The sequence below is a fragment of the Lycorma delicatula genome, chromosome 1 (genome assembly GCF_047948215.1).
Source record: "Lycorma delicatula isolate Av1 chromosome 1, ASM4794821v1, whole genome shotgun sequence".
Taxonomy (NCBI): Eukaryota; Metazoa; Arthropoda; class Insecta; order Hemiptera; family Fulgoridae; genus Lycorma; species Lycorma delicatula.
The window spans coordinates 16,628,978-16,645,702 of record NC_134455.1 but is presented as its reverse complement, the minus strand read 5'-3'; the positions used below and the strand labels follow the sequence as shown (position 1 = coordinate 16,645,702).

The 16,725-nt window shown below is 31.5% G+C and overlaps 1 protein-coding gene across 4 annotated transcripts in view; it reads left to right on the top strand.

Annotated features, from left to right (window-relative positions):
- LOC142329398 (mitoferrin-2-like) overlaps positions 1 to 16,725 on the top strand; it is a 122,304-nt gene that overhangs the window by 74,390 nt on the left and 31,189 nt on the right. For 3 of the 4 annotated variants that reach the window (XR_012757505.1, XR_012757515.1, XM_075374011.1), the window contains exons 4-5: positions 2,158 to 2,465; positions 9,789 to 9,993. Coding sequence is in view for 2 of the 4 variants with exons in the window: in XM_075374011.1 (XP_075230126.1) it covers positions 2,158 to 2,465; positions 9,789 to 9,993 (513 nt within the window). In the remaining 2 variants the exon portion in view is untranslated. Of the gene's footprint in view, positions 1 to 2,157; positions 2,466 to 9,788; positions 9,994 to 16,249; positions 16,460 to 16,725 lie in introns of those variants that run through there. The other variant, XM_075374136.1, reaches the window with a different exon arrangement.

The following is a 16,725-nucleotide window of genomic DNA, read 5'->3' as shown; positions in this document are numbered from 1 at the left end:
TCTCAAGGAAGCTTCGGTAGAGAACTTCGCTGTTTTGGGACCACCCTGGGATATATTCTCTGCAAAACCCTCTAGGGATGGACTTCTTAGCGGTATTTGTTACTGCTCCAATAAGTCTGCTATAGTTTTTGCTGATGGTGGTATCCTGCCTAGGCATTTATCCAGATCCCTAGAAAAAGTTTCCCAATTAGCCTTAAGCAATTAAGTATAGATATTTCTGCGGTTTTATAATTTTTAGCTTTTATTATTCTGATTCAGCATTAAATATTCATAAAATATTTTGAAAGTGTTTAGTAAATAAATTCCTGTACAATAAAGATGTATATAAAAAAAAAAATAAAAGGTCTTTATTTCTTATTGTAGCTGTTTTCATTAATGAAGATTAATAAAAATTGCATCCATTTTTATTTTCTTTGTTAGTCAAAATAATAATTTTTCACCTGTGAACTATTACGACATATTTTTTTGAGATTTTTATATTGTAAAAATGGTTTGTGTATTTGGCTTGAAATTTTGCAAAGTTTGTTGGGAGTCATTTCTGTTCATTTGCTTATTAAGGATTAAATGTGTAATGTTTAAGCAGATTGGAAATATTAAATTTTGCTAGCTTACTTAAAGAAAATTGTATGTAATTAATTTTTTTTAAATTTGTTGTAATGTAAAAAAGTGATCTGGGAACATGTTCATGACTAATAATCAGTATTTGTTTGTCTCAACAGGTTGAGTATATAATTTTGATTTTTACTTTTTTTTCTGCTACATTCAACATAATGTAACAAGACCGATATAGTGGACCCGAGTAACGGATTCCTACCAATTAAAAAGAAAATAGTAGAAAATATAATAATGGGAGGAATCCAGAAAGGGGCTAAAAGGAAACCTTTTAGTAAAGGGTCTGTTGAACAATTGTCTTTTCTAATACTGGCCACTGACACACCTAAACAAATGTTCTTCAGAGAACAACAACAAATGTTCAGAAGAGTTACCGGAGCCAGGTTAGAAATGCATAGAAACGAAAGGCCTCAGTCGATCGTTGTCATGCTCAACTGGGGTCTGGTCTGGCAGGTAAAGAAGGTAGGAGTATAAATACTCCAGGGAAGATCAGTTGAAATTAATTCTGCCAATCAGTCTAAGCTGATACCATAACTGATACCATAATGACTGACACCATAACATCTCATGGTGTCAGTCTGTGAGATAAGAGTGTTATAATAGTTATGTGAATTTGACATTATTAAGGTGACATCACAAGTAATTCCAGTGTGTGTATATGAAAACGAGAAATGGTTGAGTGAGTTACTGATGGACTAAAAGTGAAAGAGATAATGTACTAAATTTCATTCATAAATTGGAAGGGTAGTTTTATTTGTGAACAACAAAGGTATTTGCAATTAAAGGACTTCATACTAGTCTTATCTATTGTACTCTTGTTAATATAAGACTATTGGCTAAAATTGTTAAGACTAGTGGTCATGCTAATGTTTTTTCCCAATGGGACTGAATTCTGGTTTTCATTATCTACTTACCTGTGAACAAATCCTGATGATTACTTTAAATTCTGTTTTGTATGTAATCACTGTTTTTTATTATTATTATTACTATTATTGTTGTGGTTGTGATTACCACGATCATTATTTTTTTTATATATTATTGTTTGTTGGTTATTATTGTTACTATTGTCATTATTATTGATTTGTCTTGTTTTACTTATGATCTTTAACTTTTAAATTGTAATTATAACATTTTCAACTGTCAATCTCTAAATATACTGATTGAGCCACAAACACACAACAAAATTATACTGTAAGTTTCTCAAGAAGAGAATTTCTAATCATACTTTAATCTTGGCGTAGTAAATATTGAATGTACTTCCTAGTTTTGTCTAAAAACAAACCTTTGGTTTAACAAAACAAAACTTTGTTAGATAAAAGCTAGGATTTGGTTTGATATAGTTATACATGAATAAAGTATCTATGGTGTTTAATTAATGTTTGGTTAAAAATTTATTTGGTTACTTTACTAAAATGAACTGAAGTATATTAAATCAGTTTAATCTGTCTTATTACTTGATGCTTAATTATTTCAGGTAATGGATGATGTTTCCTTTATGTAGAATGATACACTGTCAAGCTTTGTTTTTTCTGATTTGTCTTATAGTTGTAAAGCAGCGAATGCAGATGTATAATAGTCCTTACAAGTCATTATTCCAGTGTATCTGCAAACTGTATAAAAGTGAAGGTGTGTATGCATTCTACAGATCTTACACAACGACATTAGCTATGAATGTACCATTTCAAAGTATACACTTTATGACATATGAGTTTTCACAGTCGATAACAAATCCTGAAAGGTCATATAATCCTATAGCGCATATGGTTTCGGGTGCAGTAGCAGGTGGATTCGCTGCAGCATTAACCACGCCTCTTGATGTATGTAAAACATTACTCAACACACAGCAGGCAGAGGTATGAATTATTGCTTATAAAAATTATTTTATTATTTATTAACAGACTTAATTAATTTTAAATAAAAATTTGTGTTTGTCTAGTTTTGAAATAGCCTCCTGCTTACCAGATCTTTAGGTGGTGCAATGCTTTTCCAATTGTAAGTCACAGATATTACCAATGTACCACCCTGCTTCCAATGTCATATTTACAAAAAAATGATAAATATATTTGAAAATACATAATGATTAATATTTAGACTAAGAATTTCTTAGACATTAAAGAAAAAAATAAAATATCTACTCCTACGACACTGCGGAACAAAAAATAATTTTTTTTCTTTGCAAGAAAAATAAGTGATACCGATAGTATTTTTTCTCCTGAATTCAAATATGATCGGTTTTTCCCCATCACACAAGGTTTCCGAGAGACAGGCATTTATAATTTCAAACATTTTAATACTTTCTGCATTCTTAACTACTCAATATTCAAACAATTGACTCGCCTAAAAAGTAAGAAATGACAATTTTCTACTATATTTTTGCCTGTGGAGCATCCCTCTTGATGTTCCAACAATAATCTGCCAATATATTAGAATTCCATTTGCCTTGATACCTCTTTTCCATAGCTGAAGTCTCATGATGAAAGTGTTCCCCATGCTCGTCGCTAATTACACCAAGATTTTCCAGGAATAAATCTAAGTACGAGTGCAGGAAGTGTACTTTTAAGGACATATTACAACCAAACTTTTATAGAATAGTTGACATATCATGATAATTTTCTGCCTTTCGATTTCCCAAAAACTCTGTGTAACATTTTTGAATGCTTGCCAAGCTGCTTTATCCAGTGGATTCAATAGTTCCTTCAACTTTTCATCATGCATTAGTGATTGCGCTTATGAACCCACAAATATTCTTTTTTCAATTTTGTATCACTAATTTTAGGAAACTTCTGTTTTAAGTACAAGAAACCAGGAGTATTGCCCATGGCCTTGACAAAATTCTTCATTAAGTATGTTAGGTAACAGAGATAGATACACATTTTTAGGATTACACAATGGATAATTTTTCTGTTCAGGAGTGAGTGATTTGCATTTAGACTATTCTTTTCTTATGAAATTTTTTTTCTGTCCCTACTATCCCATTCGCACAAAAACAACAGTACTTTGTGTAACCAATCTGCAGACCAAGAATAAGTTCAGTTACCTTCAAATCACCACAAATATTCCATTCATATACTGCATACTGAAGCTTTTCCAATAAAAGTTTTAAGTTTTCATATGTTTCTTTCATACTAGCAGAGTGAGCCACAGGTACTGATGGGAATTTATTGCCATTATGCAGAAGCACAGCTTTTAAATTAACTACAGAGGAATCAATGAATAAAAGCGCCATTCTATTGGATTATGTTCATTACAAAGTGTTTCCGTAAGAGAAGAAATGTCATAACAAAACACTAGACATTTTCTTCAGAAAAATAGTTTTTAAATTCAGAATGACGATTACGATAAGTACATATCTGTGTATTCTTTTGAAGAAGATTCCTTCCTTATAGCTGGGAAGCAAGCATTTCAGACTGTTTTTTGGATAACTTTAAATCTCGTATGAGATTTTTTCAAGATTTTCTTGAGTCAGTAAATTAGGCTCAGATGAACTGCTTTGTTCAAAAGTTGTTTCACCAGAATCTGTTTCTTTTTTTCCTTACTTCCATCAGAACCTCAGCTTTCTTCATTAATGTTACATTAATGTCAATGTGGGTGGATCTGGTCTCGTTACAGATTGTAAGTGGGTACACCACTTTATATTTTGCTTTTGACATAATCCCTTTAATGTTTGTTAAGCAGAAATAACAGTCAGAAGAGTGATTATGGGTTCCCTCCAAATCTACATTTGTACATGTCTTTACACGTCTGAACCTGCACAACACTGGCAATGCTACCCTTTGAGCTAGCTCATTTGATTCCATCATATCTAGGAGCTTTTACTTGACAATGGACAAATGAACTAAAAAACATTTTAAAATATTTAAAAAGATTAAAATAACAAAAAAAAACTGTGGGTGATAGAGAAATTCCGAATACATATTTGAAAACAGGATAAAAACTGCATTAGGTACACCTATTGGTATTCATGAGACAAAAATCACGTTGACCAATGTAATTATTTAATAAATTGAGATCATCAAAAAAGGTTTCCGTGATTTCAGTGTAAAGTATCTTTAGGTGAGAATCAATCAACTTATTCATTTTTTAAACTATTTAATATGTAGAGAAATATAACAATTTTTTTTTTTTTTGTCACTGAAGTGATCTTGAATACACTTTAAGAGTTTGCATTAGCTATGATACCATTTGTCTTGATTAGTGCAACTGGGACAGCACTAAAGAAAGCATAGTGTGTTTTGTACCTTGAATCTAAATAAATTGTAACAGTAAAATGACATTATTAGCGAACACATGTTCCACATACTTAGGTTGCTATTATAAACCTGTGATATAATCAGCAGATTAAGTCATAAACCTAAAGAAACAGGAAATGTGGATATTAGAAATATTCACAAACATCCTGACTGACCTACATTTGAAGAGACTGTAGAGTGAATCACACAATCATTCATATGTAGCGAAATAAATCTAATGCGTGTTGCAACTTGGACTATGTATAAAACTGCCATGCAAAATGTATTTTATAAATGTTTGAAATTGTATGTGTGTAAAATTTAGCTCTGACATGAAATTAAGAATGCAACTATTCCAAACAAGTTTATTTTCCTGATTGCTTGCTGACTACAATTGACAGTGATTACAATTTTCTTAAGAGCATTGTTTTTACCTTTCATGTAAATGGATCCATCAACCAAGATACAAGGGTAAGTCAATTATTATCAGCAATTTAGTTATATTTTTGTTTATGTTGGCAATACTGTTGTGTTGCGTAGATGACGTATGTGTGGTTTAATTGTTGTTATGTCTGTGCAGGTTTGATGCTGCTAGGTTAGTTCCATTATCGCTGCCCTGCCGTTCCCTATGGCTGCTTCGCTTTCTGTTTGCACCAAAGAAGAGCAACGTTCAGTGATCCGTTTTTTGTGGTCGGAAGGTGTATCAGGGGCCGAAATTCATAGAAGACTTTCGGAACAGTACAAGAACAGTGTATTGCTGCAACAGAGTATCTATGAATGGATTGAAAAATTACAAAATGGTCACACAAGTGTTACGCATGATGAAAGAGCCGGACGACCGTTTACTGCCACAAATAAGGAAAACATTGAGCGTGCAGGTGACATGGTTTTCTTAGACAGACGAGTAACTATTGATGAAGTGGCACATCATCTGCAAATCAGTCACGGTTCGGCCTACGAAATCATCCACAACAGACTTGGGTTTCATAAAGTCTGTGCAAGATGGGTCCCAAAACAACTCACACAGTTGCATAAACAAACGCGCTTGGACATCTGCCAAAAACATCTGGATTGTTATGGTAATGAACATCTTCATTATTCATTCTTCTGAATGATCTTCTTAGACAGATTCATCACTGGTGACGAAACATGGATCCATCATTACAAGCCAGAGAGTAAATGGCAGAGTATGGAATGGAAACATTCAAATTCACCCTGCAAAAAAAAAGTTCAAGACCCAACCTTCCGCAGGAAAACTGATGCTTACGGTTTTTTGGGACTCACAAGGCCCAGTACTGGAACATTATGAGGAAAGGAGCACGACAATAAACAGTGCATGCTACAGTGAGATGCAAGCTGAAGCCTGCAATTCGAAGCAGACACCAAGGACTGTTGTCAAAAGGTGATGTGTTGTTGCACGACAATGCCCGTCTGCATACTGCTGCCCACACTGTTGAAACACTCCAGAAACTCAACTTTGAAGTACTGGCTCTTCCTCAGTTTAGTCCTGATCTTGCCCCTTCTGACTACCACTTGTTTGGTCCACTCAAAGAGGCATTAAGAGGCCTTCGATTTACCTCGGATGAAACAGTAAAAGAAGTGGTGCATTCCTGGCTTGCAGCTCAAGCGAAAACCTTCTTTTATGAGGGCTTGTGCAACAATGGACCAAGTGCATTGAAATGCAAGGAGACTATGTTGAAAAATGATGTACATGTAAGTTCCCTATATGTATTGCAATAAAATTTATAACTACATTGCAGATAATAATTGACTTACCCTCGTAGTATATGATGTGGAGATTTAAACAAAAAAGTTTTATTAATTGTTCAATGTATTTTTAACTCCCTCAAGATAAACATGTGGTGCGATTGATTCATGTGGTGGTCTGTGTATGTTCTCTCAAAAAAAAGTAGAAAGTTAGTTAATATTTACATAGGCTTGGAACATTTTATTTTCCCCAGTTATCACTATTGCAAAGTATAAAAGGAGAGGAGTCAGCAAAACTGTGTACACCATTATAGTCACAACACCCAAGTTATACTTAATGTTAGGTCCACAAATGATTGGTTTCAAATAAAGCTATGCTGTTTTCTGATCTGACTCTTGTAGCTATTTTCTCTGGCTGCACTGAAGCTGTAATCTATGCAGAAAAAATTCATAATCTTCAACACTGAAGTATTCCTGCGATACCAATTTTAACCCCTAGCATGGTTAATCACACCTCAACAGAGATAATGTTGGCTAGCTGAGCATCCTGACCCCCATAGGGAACACACCCACCATGTGACAATTTCAGTCCCCATGCCACCCTCTCTGTACCTAGCGCATTTGGGCTTTACTGGAGGTCATCTTCATAACCTCAGCAAAACATATCTCTTAAGCTTTGTTCGTGTCTCAGTCAGAATGCCACATGTGACATTCCCATTGGTATCCTACTGTTCCTAAAAAAAATCAAACAAAAAACAAAACACATCTGATGTTAGTCTCAAACAAGACAGTAAACAAAATAAGAAAAAGGAACTGAAATCCACTACCTACCTGAAGGTAAAAGAAGTGTGTTCAACACGTAATGCAATAAAACAAATAAAAAACAACAATGAAACTACAGAAGGCAAACAACAACAAAAGCTTAGCAACTACAAAAAAAAGAAGGTGGAAAAGCCCAGGCGGCACCTTAAACCTCGGCAATCCTTTCTTTTGCAAAATATTGTATGAAATTCTCAACTATTACCCATTCGACCTGGTTTGCCAATTAACACAGATCTAATGCCAATGCAATAATATCGAACTGACAGTTAGTCTCTGTATGCATCAACTTGTACTTTGAATAAACATACAGAACATGATGCAATTGTCTGCATTGCAGACACATTCCTGATTTCACCAGGCCAAATCTCTGCACCCTGTCCCAGAAAGTGTCACGCTCAGAAAGATATTGCATCACATACTTATTGACCCTCTAACTCTTGACTACATATTACAGTCATCAGTTTGGCCTCCATCAAGATGCCACTGGTGCAAATACCTTTGTAGATATTTCCAACATGTTTTAACTCAGTTTTGTTATATCACCTTCGCTGTAGTCATGTACAGTGTGACTACAACATATTTGTTTGTCTCCTCTAATTTGAAGTACTAAAATGTCTGTTTATTATCTACATTTTGATTTCTAATTATGTGTTAAATTTACCATATTTATTCGAGTAATCCCCCCCCGCCCCTGAATAAGCCCCGCACCTTGATTTTCCAGACTGAAAATTTAAAAAAAAAAATTGACTATATACTGGTATTTTAAAGTGCAACAGATATGATAAAAAAATAAGTAAATACGAAAATATTCAGAAAGTAAAGCATTTAATTCGTTCATTTAAATTACAATATTAATATTACATTAATAATTAATTACTGTAAGTACTAGTTTAGTTCAGAGTCAGTATGCCAGTAAAACGGAAAGAAAGTATTATGTTGAAAAGGATCATTTCAATACACTTTTTAATATGGGATTTTATTTTTAATTAATCACTCTCTCCGTCAATGTCTGTAGAAGAGTTACTAGTAGTCTCCACATCTTCATTATCATTAAGTTTATTAGATATTCCGCATTTTTTAAAACTTTTCCTTACTAATTTCGTGGAAATACCTTCCCAAGCATCTTTTATCCAAACACAAATCTGGTTAAAATCTGGGTGTTTGATTCTTCCTGTAGGCGTGAGAAAGAAATTTTCATCAGCCATCCATTTAGTGTACAGTTGCTGTAATGCAGATTTGAACTGTTTATTAATGCAAACATCTAGTGGTTGCAATACAGATGTCAATCTGCCTGGAATTATTACTTGGTCTGTCATATCTTTTTTAAAAATGTCTTTCACTTTATCAGTCAGTGTCATAGTATACCCTGATAACTATACATTACTAGCATACCGGTATTTTTTTTATTAAGTAAATCTCCTGATCGCTTTTACCATACACACCTAATCCAATTTAAAATTAAGGTTTCGTCCAGCCAACCTGATTCCTGTGCTGTGATAATAACTTCATTTACCTGTACGGTAAGAAGAGTTTTTGCACCACGGCTTGCTTTAAAATCAACTTTATTCAATGATTTATAGCGATTTCACGAGCATATGATTGACACATTTCTGTCATGACAGCATAACCGCACGAAAAGCCCTTTTATTATCAGTGCCTTTCACCAGAAGTTTCTTCTTACACCAGTCTCGAATGCAGCTTTCATCTATGTCAAATTTTCTTCCTGCCGCCTGATTTCCAATTTTTTCAGCTTCTTCTATAACACGTAGTTTTTCATTTACTGTAAAAGATCGTAGACGCTATCCTTTTGTACTCATTTTAATGCTGTAATTAAAATAAATCACTGTATTAAACTTTACAAGATAAACTAAACAGATAAAATGCACATAACCGTCCACATATACAAACAATACAATGACTATGGCGAATAGACATACTGTCATTAGAACCAGATGCAGCCTATACAGAATGAATCAGTTTTATAAAAATACCGTAACTTTGTTCCTATCGATAATATGAACAGGATGTTAATAATTAAGGATGTATTCTGTATAAGCGGCATCAGGTATTGATAAAAGAAAGCCTAATGTAACTATATTTATGTGATTGAATTTAGATACTTTTAAGAAAACGTTACTTTACATAAATTATCCTGGCTTAAGGCTATGTTTCAAGTAAGCCTCTCGCACCCTTATTTTTTCTCTCCAATTCCAAGAAAAACAGTGCGGCGGGTACTTTAATAAATACGGTAATTAAACACTTAGTTAAGTCTGAAAGTCATAGCTGTCTTTTCAATAATCCTTATATAATTAGATGGAAAAAAGTTTTACATTTCATAGTTTATAATAAAAGGAATTAGTATTTTATATTAGTATAAGATAAGATAAACATTATTTAATTTTTATGTTTAAATTTTAGGCAAAAGTTGTTGGTTTAGTAAATGCAATAAGAACAGTGTACAGGCTGGGTGGTCCTCTTGGCTACTTTCGCGGAATGAGTGCTCGTGTATTATATCAGATGCCTTCTACAGCCATTTGTTGGTCCACGTATGAGTTCTTCAAATATTTATTGACAAAAAGGGAAGTTATTGAAACATTTGGTGTGTCTTTAGATAGTAATGACAGTAAGTATTTTAATGTAAATTTTTCACTCAAAAAAGCGTTAATTTAGGTATATTCTGAATTTTATAGCTTTTTATAACTGAATTGAGTTAATTTAGGTAAACTTTTTTATATATTAATTTATCAATTTCTATGACACATTAATATTACAGCAATCCAGTTGAAAATAAAAGGCAATATTAACTCAGAATAAGTCTTCAGTATCATACTAATAACCTGATAAAGTGTTCAACAATGCAAGTTGTCAGCAAGCATTAATAAAATTATTAACAAATCTCTAACATTATATTAGAAATACTAAGTTTTTGAAGTTAAATGAAACTTTCTTTAAAATATGAATGCAGTCTTGTTTTGATATATATTCTTCACAAAATACTTCTGATAAAATGTCTTTATCAAATATATATAAACTTTTTGCGTTCACATACACCCTAATATGGACATTATTTTTTTGTGATTGTACTCATAACATTAAACTCTTTGAAAAGCTCAAAAGAATTTTCTGAAAGCAATTTTATCTTTAGGCAAGATTGTACGTGAACTTTGTACATAATCATGCACAAAGATTTTGCATGATAAATGCATAGTGCCTTCTTATTCTCAGTTTTTTTTTTAATGTTAATTAGGTTCACTCATAGAACAAGACCTGAAATTGATATAATAATATACTTTGGAATTAATTTAGTTATCTAAACATTTAAAATATTACAGAAATTTAAATTAATCTAAACATGTTCTCAATTGTGTGATTGTTTAAGTTTGGCTCTTTCACAGGTCATAAAATTATTTTTCATACTAAAATTTTTAGACATTACTTTAGTAATGTCTTTAGTAATGTACTTTAGTAATTTATGCTAATTACCTGTAAATATGTCATTAATTTACAAACAGTAATCAGTCAAATAGTTGTAGTTAACTGAGATCAGTTCAGCAATTAACTAATCTAAAACAAGAATTATATAGAAAAATAGAATCTTCTATACAGGTGTTGATAAAAATGATTTCAAGAATTCAGGGGATGGTTACCCACATCAAAATAAAGAAAAAAACTTTATTATATCAACATTTATGTTCGGAAACACTTGGTTTACCAGCTACCTGCCATTTTGTATTTTTAAAATAAAGATATATTTCTCAGAAATGGTTAATTGTGTAGAGCTGAAAGTTTCTATCCTGCTAGGGTATCTAGATGTTTGACTTGTATAAAAATAATGTACCTGATCTCTCAATCCATTCATATTCCACTCATCTATGGACTTTTCCTTTCGTATTTAGGAATAGAAATATTAATTTCTCTTTCCACTTCTGAACACTTTTCTTTAATCCACTCTTTTGCTAATTTGCACTTCCTGTTTATAATGTTTCTTAATTGTTGATAATTTCTTTTACTTCACTAGCATTCTTATATTTTCTATGTTCATCCATCAGCTGCAATATCTGAAATCCAAGGTTTTCTACCAGTTCTCTTTGTTCCACCTAAGTTCGCTTCTGCTGATTTAAGAATTTCCTTTTTAACATTCTTCTACATTTTCTACCTTATCTTTTTTTCTCAGACCTCTTGTAATGTCCTCCTCAAAAATCTTCTTTACCTCCTCTTCCTCAAGCTTCTCTAAATTCCACTCTTTCATTTGACACCTTTTCTTCTGGATTTTAAACCCCAGTCTACATTTCATTATCACTAATTTATGGTCGCTATCAATGTCTGCTCCGGGATAAGCTTTGCAGTCGAGGAGTTGATTTCTAAATCTTTGCTTAACCTTGATAAAATCTATATGATACCTTGCACTATCACCTGGCTTTTTCCATATATATATTCTTCTATTATGATTTTTAAACTGGTTGTTGGGAATTACTAAATTATACTTTTGCAAAACTCTATAAGTCGGTGGTCCCCTCTTTCATTTTTTTCGTCTACCCCATATTCACCCACTATATTTCCTTCCTTGCCTTTTCCAATGCTTGCATTCCAATCTCCAACTATTATTAAATTTTCATCCCCTTTTATATGTTTAATTGCTTTGTCAATTTCTCCATATACACACTACCTCATGATCATCATCATCATGGGCGCTTGTAGGCATATAGATGTTGACAATCGTTGTTGGTTTAGGTTTTGATTTCATCCTTATTACAATGATTCTATCTCTATGCATTTTGAAATACTCTACTTTCTTCCCTATCTTCTATTATGAAACCTACTCCTGCCTGCCCATTATTTGATACTGAGTTAATTATTCTAAAATCACCTGATCAAAAGTCGTTTTCCTCTTCCCACCGAACCTTGCTAATTCCTACTAAATCTACATTTATCCTATCCATTTCCCTTCTTAAATTTTCTAACCTACCAACCTTTTATAGACTTCTAACATTCCATGTTCCAACTCGTAGAATGTTATTTTTTAATTTTCTGGTGACCCCTTCCTTAGTCCCCACCTGGAGATCCATACGGGGAGGCTAGTTTACCTCCAGAATATTTTACCAAGGAACATGCCTCCATCTTTGTTATATGAAAAGTAGAGAGCTACATTTTGTTGGATAAAGAGCAGCTGTAGTTTTCCATTGTTTTCAGCTGCACAGTGCTCAGAAGATTGAGCGATGTTGATATGGTCGTTTAAGTCGTCCTGACCTACACCTTAACAACTACTGAAAGAGCTGCTGCCCTCTTTCAGGAATCATTCCTTAGTCTGGCTCTCAGATATCTCTCTGATATGGTTATACCTTGGGTCCAGCTATTTTGTATCACTGAGTACTCAAGCCTCCTCACCATCAGCAAGGTCTCATGCTTCATAGAGGGAGGAAATTATAGTAGCTATTCAAATGGCCCTCATTTAAAATACATGCATCCAGCTGTTTTTTCCATTGACGGTGGACTCTTTCAAAGGTACTACGTGTTTTATGAATCCTCTCAATCCCATTTAGAATTCTTTTGTGCAATTCTTTTATGTTATCCACCAAGTTGGATTTGTATCTGAGATATTTTGAAATTACTTTAAGTTGTCATATATAAGTGTCTATATATATATATAAAAAGAAAAAATAAAGAGATTGAGTCTGGGAGACCGTGCAGGCCATGTTACTGGGCCTCAGCCAGTCCAATTGTTTGGATATGCTTCATTTAAGTGATCTTAAACTTATAATCTGTATTGAGCTGGAGCCCCTTGGAACAAGGAAGAATGTTGCAAACTGCATCCAGTTATCATAATTATAAAAAAAAGTTAGAAGGAGGTGTAATTTACTTTTCAGTCACCCGATACTATATATATATATATGTATATGTTTGAAATAACTTGGGACGAACGTGATTTTCCCCTATCTGACTATTGTTTTACTAAAACCATGCATTAGCTATTATAATAATCAAAGAATATTCCTAGATGAAATTGAGTGTATGTTAATTGTTGAAATGATTATTTAAATATAAATTTAAAAAAAAGATATATATATATGTATATGTTTGAAATAACTTGGGACGAACGTGATTTTCCCCTATCTGACTATTGTTTTACTAAAACCATGCATTAGATATTATAATAATCAAAAAATATTCCTAGATGAAATTGAGTGTATGTTAATTGTTGAAATGATTATTTAAATATAAATTTTAAAAAAAGATAAGAAACTGGCAGAGATTAATCAGTTTTAAGAAGAACAGTAGCCTTGTTATAATAAAATAGTAAAATTTGAATTGAAAAACAGAAGGCTAAAATAAAATATAGTCCATAAATCAAACCCAAAATATTTTGTTTGAATTTGGTTAGAAAATGAATAGTTACGTGACATGATTTTCATATGTATGAAGTTTTCATTTTTACAATGCCAATATACATTTTAAAAAAAGATACAGAAGCAATAAGTAATACAATACCCAAACTTATTTATTGATAATTATCATGTTTATTTATTTTCAAATATACTTGAAAGGAATTAAAAACTTTCAAATTTTTGAAAGTAAAACTTGTTTTCTTGTAACTTGACCTCTCTATCTGAAATTATCTTATAAATTGAAATTCTCCCATATTATTGAACCACAATTAAAAAGTAGTGAAAAAAATTAAATATTTAACTTCAAAAAAAAAAATTGAAAAAATATTACTGATTTAGAAGATAACATATGAATGATCTGTTATTAACTGGTTTAACTGTACAGAATGACTTGACATAATAGTGTAAGTAATAGAAAAAACATACTAAAATTTCAGAAAAAACTAATTCAAAGCAACTAATATTTAAGTAATGAGTTAGCGTTATATTACATTTATCACTAGGCAAAGACTGCAAGCTAAATGGTTATTGCTGCCTAAACTTTTAGATCAGTCAATGTAGCCTGTTTAACTTGATGCAGTTCTAATCCTTGTTGAAATAATGTTGGGGTTCTTTTTAAATAAAATGAAATATTTTATTTATGACTTAACAAAATCCCAATAAAATCTTTGTAGATTAGAAAGATTTTATTATAAATTCCATTTGTTAATTTACTTAGTACAATGATCTGTAAGATTATCACAATTACCTACAAATCTGCTAAAGTTAACAAATTATTAAAATTTGTACTGTAAAAAAATCACAGTCTAATTTTACAAAACAAGAAATGTACCTTGAAATGTAGAAATGTGAACCTTGAAATACCTTTCTACCTTGAAATTGTAGAAATGTGAACCTTGTTTTAAAACGTATTATTAGCCCTTTAGCAGTGAAGTTAATTAAACCAACATGGAATTTAATAGAATTAATAAATCAAATCTTACTAAAATATAGTGTATAACAATGTCCATAGACAAAATCAAATTTACTTTATTAATTGTTGGACATTAACTATATTAAACCTTCTATTATAAAGATTTAATGTCTCCAGAGTTTTACTCTAAATTAGTGCAACATTATTGCTAATATTGCAATAATTGTTAAAAATAGTGATTACTTATTCTTTTAAATATCAATATCTGCTTTTACCAAACCAGACAGTGAAATTGTTTTCATGTAACTCAGCACAATAATTTGGCTTACAAGAGTTGCAGTTACCAAGCAACTCAACCAGTAAATGTATATTATACATTTACTTTACTGCTTATTATATTCCCTATTAGTAAATGTTCTCCCGTAATCTTGCTACCAGAGATGTTGTACTGTGTAATCCATGTTAATGTAAGTATGATTTCCTAACCATTTGGCACCGTTGATATTAATAAAGTTTCCACTTTTTGACAATTTCCAGTATATTTTTCCTAGTACTTTTGGAGCCACTACTCCATCATCAAGGATTTCATAGAAGATGTAATTCAAAATTCATATGTGTAACTTCTCTATATATTAAATTATATTTTAAATTAAAATTTTTTGTTCATAATAGTCGATCATCAAAAAATAAAAAATAATTTTGCATCAATAAAAATGTAATGTCATGTCCGTAAGATGTTTATGACTATTATTAATAGTATAATTGTATATAGAGAAGTTAAACATGAATTTTTAATTACATCTTCTATGAAATCCCTGATGATGGAGGAGTGACTATGAATATTCTAGGACAAATATATTGAAAATTGTTGGCAAGTGGAAACTTTATACAAATAATGCAAGTATATTTGTTTAATCTATATTTTAATATTATTATATTATAATGTTTTAAATAAAAAAGATCAATATAATAATAATTTCAGGATAATGAAAAATCAGTCGATGTTTCAATTCCTATTTTAACCTTACCAATTCATCCTTTGTTTCATCAGATTGTTCCTGGGTAAGTCAGTAACTTTTGTGACTGATAGTTATTATAATCCTTACAGTTACTTTAAATTAATAAGTTAAATATATTTAGCTTGTACTTTTATTTTGCTTTTTTTTTTTAAGTAAGTTTATGCATATATTGATACCTTTCTGTGTTTGTATAGTAAAATATCATTTTTTAGAATTTAGGTCATTAGATCTTGGAATTTTTTTTAGTCCTGATGACTTCCTGTTGTAGGGGTATCTGTTAGTGCAACTTTTATTACCTCATCTTGGACAGTATTCCTGTACTTAAAGATACATTTAAAACATTAAAATTGTTCTTAAGTCTTTTCATTTGTTTATCTTCAAACACAAGTTTTTGTCAAATATCAAACAAATATAACAGTCATTTCAATGCACATGTAAGATCTTAGTGATGTGTTGAGAGTGCAGTGTTCTTAGCATCAAGTAATAGATTTACTGTTAAGAAATTTGTAATTGTTTCATAAATATTTAATCATTAATTTTTAATATGTAATAAATTTATTACAGTTTATCTAATTAATGTCCAAATGGAGCAGAGACTGTCACAAAAACCTCCACTTATGAACATGATAATAAACAATGAGTAATCAGGTTGATAACAATTTTGAACCAGTTAGGACAAATGTCTAATAGATGTTTAAATGAGATTTAAGGAAAATTCAGAAAAAATAAGAAAATTAAAAAAATACAGAAATTATTAAACAAAGAGATACGTGTTAAATCATTCCTCGTTATATCTGTTCATTTTATTTTCTCCTTCCTTCTCCATATCCACATCTCAAAAGCATCAATCCAGTCTCTCTGTTATTTATCATCCATATTTCATTCCCATACGAGATACTTTTCATACCTAGCATTAGCATTTGACTGACCTCTCAAAAGGTAAAAGTCCCAAATTTTTACCTTATAGTAATTCACTCTTCTTACTGAAGGCTTCCTTAGCCATCGCTATCCTTCCTTTTATTTCCATTACACTCTTCCAG